This window comes from Eptatretus burgeri, chromosome 4 (genome assembly GCF_056783735.1).
Source record: "Eptatretus burgeri isolate ZD-2024b chromosome 4, Ebu_testis_v1, whole genome shotgun sequence".
Lineage (NCBI taxonomy): Eukaryota > Metazoa > Chordata > Myxini > Myxiniformes > Myxinidae > Eptatretus > Eptatretus burgeri.
In genome coordinates, this window is record NC_140964.1 from 103,117,350 (window position 1) to 103,125,543 (window position 8,194).

General features: G+C 41.9%; 1 protein-coding gene across 2 annotated transcripts in view; it reads right to left on the reverse strand.

Moving 5' to 3' along the window:
• Nucleotides 1-7,230, reverse strand: part of LOC147028797 (protein LSM14 homolog B-like) — a 31,653-nt gene extending 24,423 nt beyond the window's left edge. The window contains exon 1 of one of the 2 annotated variants that reach the window (XM_085876506.1): nucleotides 6,934-7,230. In XM_085876506.1, the coding sequence (XP_085732632.1) occupies nucleotides 6,934-7,054 (121 nt within the window). In that variant the 5' untranslated portion in view covers nucleotides 7,055-7,230. The remainder of the gene's footprint in view (nucleotides 1-6,933) is intronic. The other variant, XM_085876507.1, reaches the window with a different exon arrangement.
• Between the last annotated feature and the right edge of the window lie 964 nt (nucleotides 7,231-8,194).

Consider the following 8,194-nt stretch of genomic DNA (forward strand, 5'->3'; position numbering starts at 1 on the left):
ACTTGCACAATGTAACCCACAACTTCCAAGTGAAAAAATAAATGCAACAAATTTCAGAAAACGAATTAAAAATACAAAACGAGAATATCCTGGTTGGATGTGTCCACCCCCCTTATAATAGAAATTGTAAATTATCTCAGGTGCATCCAATTACCTTCAAAATCACACACAAAGTTAATTGGCCTCCAGTTGCGTTAAATAGTGATTCTGATATATCAGAAGAAAATCAGCTGTTCCTGTAAGTTTCCTCTGCTGGGTAGTGCATTTCATAGCAAAGACTCAACCATGAGCACCAAGAAGCTTTCAAGACCTCTGGGATAAAGTTGTGGAAATACATATATCAAGGGATAGGTATAAAAATATTTCAAAGGCCTTGAATATCACTTCGAGCAGTCAACACAATCATTAAGAAGTGGACGACGTATGGTACCAAGACCCTGCCTAGATCAGGATGTCCCGCCAAACTGAATGAGCAAGCAAGGAGACTGATCAATGGCCACCAAAAGGCGAATGGCGACTTTGAAAGACCTTCAGGTCTTCATGGCAAAGACTGGTCACTATGTGCACTTGTCAATATCCAAATCACTCCACAAGTCTTGCCTGTATGATAAGTTGGCAAGAAGGAAGCTACTGCTCAAAAAAGCCCACCTCGAGTCCCATTTGAGGTATGCAAAAAAAAACCCTCCAGATTCTGAAGGCGTGTGGCAATAGTTTTGTGGTCTGACAAAACAAAGATGGAACTTTTTGGCATATATGAAAAACATTACATTTGGTTGAAACGAAAGAGCACATTACCAAAAGAACACCATCCCTACTGTGAAGCATGGTGGTGGCAGCATCATGTTTATGGGGATGTTTCTCATCAGCAGGGACTTGGGCCCTTTTCAGGAGAGAACGGAAAATGTATGGAGCAAAATACAGAAAATCCAAGAGGAAAACCTGCTACCTTCGGCAAGAAAGCTGAAATTGGAACGGAAGTTCACCTTTCAGCATGTCAACGATCCGAAGCCCACAGCCAATGCTACACTGGAGCGGCTAAGCAACAAAAAGATAAATGTCCTTGAGTAGCCCAGTCAGAGCCCCAACCTAAACACAATCAAAAAAATCTTTGGCATCACTTGAAGATTGCTGTCCATCAATGCTCCCAAAGCAACTTAACTGAGCTTGAACAGTTTTGTGCAAAAGAATGGGAAAATATTGCCCAGGTAAGGTGTGCAAAGTTGGTGGAGACCTATCCCAACACTCACAGCTGTAATTGCTGTCAAAGGTGCTTCCACCAAGTATTAACTAGGGGGGGGGGGGGTGAACACTTATCCAACCAAGATATTCTTGTTTTGGATTTTTAATTAATTTTCTGAAATTTGTGGGCAACGATGTGGAAAAAGTCCGATTTAATTCCAGGCTACAAGGCAACAAAAGGTGAAAATTTTGAAAGGGGTGTAGACTTTCTATAGAAAGTGTGTGTATATATATATATATATATATATATATATATATATATATATATATATATATATATATATATATATACATACATACATATAGATACATACCACCATGTAGTGCATCCACTAAAAGCCAAACATCCAGATTTGTGCACATTCGAACATGTATGAAAGTAAATTAGATACAATCCAAAAACCAAATTTTCGATACCCTCATGAAGCCGCCCAAATCCCTCCTCCTAATTTTCCAGTTTTTCCTCCATGCATGTTTTGCATCCTGTTTTTGTCCGTTTTGCGTGCTCGCTCACGTACAAAAATAAATAAATAAAAAACAGCACAATTCCGACAAAAAAAAAATCCACATATTGCATGTATTTAATGTAAAAAAATACAAAAACCAAAATACAATACACTGTTTTTCAAAGTTTTTATCACCGAACCAGCATTTTTGTGTTGGATGTTCGTTTCAATCCAAGCCATACATGACCCCATGACCCACATCCAAATCCATCATCACTTCCGACATTAAATCCCTCCTCTTCTCCAATGGCTTGATTTCCGATCATCAATTTAGATTCAGACGAGGTCACTCTACCCTGGATATTCTAGTCTGTCAATACATGAGGACTCTTGAACACAAGTATTTTTGCATACATCAGTGGCGTTCCATCAGCATCGGGAGATTTGGTTGTTCCATTATAAATCTGGTCCACTATTCATGCACACAACAATATCCTCATTGCCCATGTACTTACAAGCTGGGGTACAATGCAACTTTTGATTTACAGCACTGGCAAAAGTCTTGCAACTTGTTTTGCATTGGCAAATTAGCATTTCAAAAGCAACCTTCAGGAATTTGAGGGTCACTACAATAGGAATGTGTCTTCACTCATCAGGCTTTCATCCATTATCAGTCAGTGATGGAAGCTTGGGTTCACCAAGGTTGCGGACTTCCAGACCAAACAGAGTGCGCTCTCATGTGAAACTTCATGGCATTACTCAAATGAGGCAGTGCTGTGCTTCTGGTTTACTGGTTTTGGAGAACAGTAGGCAACATGACTGGTTGGCTGCAGACATGTGGCTTGAAACTATATATATATATATATATATATATATATATATATATATATATATATATATATATATATATATATATATATATATATATATATATATATATATATATATATATATATATATATATACATATACATATACATATACATATACACATACACTTGGCAGAGCAATTGTTTTGCTGCAACTTGTAAACATTACCACTGCATAACAAATAAAATAAAAAAATTAAAATAAAAAAGCAAAAACAGATCATTGCAACTACAGACCAATCAGCCTTCACCCAAATATCAGCAAGGTTATGGAATCCATCTCTTCCAACATTAAATCCTTCCTCTTCTCCAATGGCTTGATTTCCGATCATCAATTTGGTTTCAGACCAGGTCACTCTACCCTGGATATGCTGCTTCTGCTGCCCAACAATGGAAGGAGGTCATCAATGCCAGACATGAAATCAGAGCCATATCCCGACACATACCATGCGCTTTCAATATGGTCTGGCACCCTGCCCTGCTCACCAAACTCTTGCAATGGTATCCAATGCAATCTCCACTCATGACTCAGACTTCCTCTCCTGTCGCAGTCAACGTGTGGCTCTAAATGGAGTTCTCTCCTCCCCTCTTCCCGTCTAGGCTGAAGTTCGAGGTAGCATTCTGGGCCGTTCTTCTGCTTTTCATCAATGATCTCTCCAACTCTGGAAAATCCTCTATCTCTTTGCTGATGACTCCACCGTCTGCTGTACCATCTGTCATCCCTCAGACCGGCAAGCAGCAGCTTCTTCGCTCACTGCAGATCTGGATAAAAATCACAAACTGGTCCAACACGTGGAACACGTCTTTCAATCCTGAGAAATCACTCACTATACCTCTCTGAAAGGACCATCTGAAACCCTTGCCCCCTTGCCCAATCTACTTTCTCAACAATCCTCTTGAAGAAGTCCTTTCATTCAAATTTTGGTTCTCACTATTTGCCATGATCTTTTCTGGGAAAGCCACACAGATTGTCGCCGACTGGGAATCCTCCATTGTGCAAAGTCCCTCCAAGGGCCATCTTAGCTCCTGACCACATCCAAAGCTTTCATCCGCAGCCTGATGGAGTACCGCTCACCTCTCTGGGCTGGTGCCCCTGCCTCTCACCTTTCTCAGCTTCACACTGTGGAAACCAAAGCAATTAGGACCATTGGCATCTCCCGCAGTGAGGCCAAGTCTTTAGGTCTCTCTCTTACTGCAGGAAGGTTGGTGATCTTCTTGTCTTTGATCATCTCCTCTCCAGTCTCGCCAACCCCCCTGCTCTGTCTGCGACCCTCTATTCCTCGCTCCCCAGCAAAATATTCCTCTTCACGTGGCTCCACTACTCCAAACGCATTAAATCCCCCCGCAATGTAGAGCATCACTGCCAGCTCAACCATTCACATCATCCACTCAAGTGCATCCCTGAATTCCTGCTCCTCTGCCCCAGTCCTTCCCATCTGTGGCCCATATTCCAACATAACACAAACCATTTGCCTCAATCATCACCTCTGCCATAACGATCCATCCCTCTCATCTTTCCACTCTGACCACCTGCTTGCTGATCTCTTCCGATGCATTTATTCGCAGGAAATTACTCCTAGAGTCCCCACCCGCATTCAACATGAAATGGCTCGTCTCCTCCATCTCCTCCATCTCCTCCATCTCCTCCATCTCCTCCATCTCCTCCATCTCCTCCATCTCCTCCATCTCCTCCATCTCCTCCATCTCCTCCATCTCCTCCATCTCCTCCATCTCCTCCATCTCCTCCCCCATTGATCCCACATTAAAACTACCTAGCTGGAGCTCACGTCTGAATCACTGCCTGACAGAGCTAGTCCCATCTTGGATAATTTGTGACATTTAGGTGCCCAATCAGTAGTGCTGACCTGCTGGACCAAGTACTCCAGCCTGCTGTCCACACCCTGTGTGCATGCCAACACCCACCTCTTTCACTGGTCACCCCCCCCACCCTCTTATTTGCACCAACACGAGACTCCACTCCCTCACCAAAATTGAAAATAATTAATAATAACAAGTATAAATTTTCAAAGAAAACACAGTAAATGCTTTTCACACTCTGTTCGACCCTGGACGCCCTCGCGCAATCCCCCTTGTTCAGAATCTGTCAAGCCTCACTCGGTCAGCCAGTACGCTGCCATGCAGGGCCGACCAAGGAAGGTAAACCGAGCCGTATCCATGGGCCCCAAGGACGAAATGTAGCCCAGCCTGCCGAACCACTCCACAGGCATAAGGATGAAATGCAGCCCACCCTGCCGAAGTGCTCCATCTCACCACGGGCCGAGCCAAGCCCACAAGAAAAGAAAATAAACAAACAAACAAACGCTTGCCTGCTTTTAATGCAGACCACATTCGAGCCTCCAATCATCACCAAAACAGTTGTGCTTTCCATATTCCTCTGTCAGTTTCCTATATGGGTAAACAGTAAAAATGGCTCCATGTATAATTTAAATACATTATAAATTGGTTGCTGCATTTTCTCAACACAAGAAAATGTATCCGTTCCCAGTGACAGGAAAAGTTTAAGTTAATCTATCAATTTAAATATCATGGACTTGAGAAAAAGACCAATCACGTTGGACTCTTGGTTTCATTCAGAGCCAAATCTCGAGGCGACTTATACCACCCACTGTGAAATGACCATGGGTGGTGCAACATCAGGTGGCGGAGGTTGCATCTGCCAAAAAAAAAAAAAAAAAAAAAAAGCCGACGATGGATGGGGGGGTTATGTTTTCACACTCTGTGCAGAATCTCTAAACTTTGTGGACGGATTCAGATACAATTTGGTGTTTAGGTTGGGTGTGCGATGTGGACGAATAGATTCGATTTTGGTAAAGATCTGGAAATTAGAATTTTTTCAGTGATTCTTCACCATTGAGAGATGGGGCCAAAAACCAAAATTATATAATATATATATATATATATATATATATATATATATATATATATATATATATATATATATATATATATATATATATATATATATATATAATCTCATGACAGGTCAGAAAGTTAAACCGATTCAGACGAACCTTGATGGACGATCTGGTTAGGTGTCAAGAACAAGCCGATTAGATTTTGGTTCAGATCCAGCCCATCAATGGGATACAAAACAGAAACTATTCAGCCTGGCAAAGGTGCGTGCTCTACCGAGTGCCATTCTAGTAAATTGTTGGTTAGTCCATGAAGCTCTATCAAATCTACTCATCCAAATGTTCATGTTTTTTTTTTATACACTACTGAAAGGGACAATAAAGTGACCGACTATATTACATCAAGAAAAGTGAAATGAAATTATAATATATCCAATGAGCAGCTTGGGGGAAAAAAAAATAAAATAAAATAAAATAAAATCACCCCCTCCCCCTACCCACATAAACGAGAGAGACAGACACCACTGTTTGCCATATTGAAATGTGTGGAGCACGAGTACCCTCCCCCCCCCCCCCCCCGATCTCCAATGGACGTGAAGTCCTGAGCAAGCACACACCAAAGAGTCACCTCCAACACAGACAGGCTGCTGTTCTTTGTGGATTATGTGGTCTTACCGTGTGAGAATCTGTGGCTGATGCTCACCATTGTAGCCAGGAGGTATGATTTACATATACATATACACCTCCTAATCCACATAACAATCAGTTAAATATACAGCCATGGATCAGGCAATAAATTTCACATTTCACACGTCCAAAAAAACGACACAAGAGTAATTTAAATTAAAAACTTGAAAAAAAAAATAAAACTACATCCTTGTCCTGTATTCAGCATCAATGACTAATCCATCAAGCTAAAAATCCAACATTTCGTGTATTTTAGCACTGTTAGTAAAAGGAGACTTGAAACACCGTTTAGTGGTCTTGCAAGTTCCCTTCCAATTAGTGATATAATCGAAACCATCCTGAAAAGATATTTTGGGAACAAGCAGATTTGGATCCAGCAAACTCCGAGTCTGAAAACCACTTTATCCCAGCTTGTAGCCCCCACCCCCCCAAAAAAAAAAAATGCTTCACGCACTTTTTCTCAAACTTACACCAGTCTGAAAGTGGCTCAAAACTAGTTCGAGTCAACAACCAATATCAACTGGCAATGTGCAGGTACACAATGACGTCATCGTGAAGGTAAGTCTACTTAAAATGGTTACCTCCTCAAGAAAGTGCACGAAATGCCTTCGAAACTTTATTATTACCCATTGGTTTAAAAAGGAAGAACAACTTTTTTAAAATTAGGATGAAAAGAGAAAAAAAAAAAAAAAAAAAAAAAAAAAAGCTGTCAAAATCGAATGAACAGTACAACTAACACCGCACACCACACCCTCTCCCTCTCAAACTTATTGGAAAGGTGTAATTAACAAAACAAACATAGATCAGCCATCAATTCACCTTTCGCAAGGACAATGGTGGCATTATCAGTGTCGATGGTGTAGAGAAGCCCCTCATATCTGATTTCAGCTTTCGAAATCAAAGTGATGACGTCGCCCAGGTAAGGCATGCCCCCATTCATGGTTAAAAGAAAACAGGTAAATATATCCCAACTGCACCACGAGGACAGCTTCACCTGGTGCAATTCAAACCACTACTGATGAAATGTTCCTATCGTGCCATGTTTGTCTCGTACGTTCGACTGAACAACAGAAACAAAGAAGGGGAAGGAATTGTGCGAGTGCCATTTTAAATATGGTCCATGGTATAACGACAGCAGCCAATCGGACGGCGCTGCAGCGCACAGGTGAGACCACAGGTAATCAAGTGCAAGTGAAATCACGTGGTATCACCTGTTTCGCAGTGGATTTTGTTGTTGCCTTTCCGAATGATCATTGCTCGTGATCATTATTATCGTGTGTTGAAAACAAACGCTTATTGATGCAAACGTGCGAATTTCTCGGGTGTGTTCCGTTTGCAAGCAGCTTGCTCGCAACCGCTTTGCAGGCCGCTCGCTAAGCCGCTCGCTAAGCCGCTTGGCAAATAGAACAAGCGATTAAGAGAGGTACTTCGTCGTGTTAGCAAATATAGAGGCGTACCTCTGTAATGTATACCTAAAATGTGATTGAAAAGTGTATTTCATACTTTAGTTTTTTTACTCTACTTTTCGTGCTCATTCTTCAAGATTAACAAACCTGCAACCCCCCAACCCCCAAAATGCACAATGGAAGGTCCAAAGATAAACTTGGCAGGGGGATCCTCCTTCTGCCTCCCCGCTTACTTATCTTTGTTTCCCTGTTCCTCAAGCTCTGCAGCAACTGCCAACACAATAAATCAGTTTGGGGAAGATGTCACAAGAGGATCGAGTAAAACTGAAAACGACCGCATGGACAGCATTTGATCGAGTACCACGATAGCCTTGTTACCATGGAGACCCCTGTGTTTTTGTCAGGTCAGGCCAGATTAGATCTGTGACTTGCTGCAGGTACCATGTAAACCTGTACTAACCTGTTTCATGACTAAACCATCTCCCCCACCAGGATTCCTGATGAGGAGGGTGTATGGGTATGGACACCCAGCAGGATGAAAAACAAAACCTGTCAAAGGTTGGAGGAGCTCCTTGTGAGCCAACGGCCATCCATATCGAGTGCCCAACTGTGTTTGCAGATGTCCTGCAGCAGTTGGGTTACTTTTTTTTTAAGGAGGTTGGTGCCAGGATTTA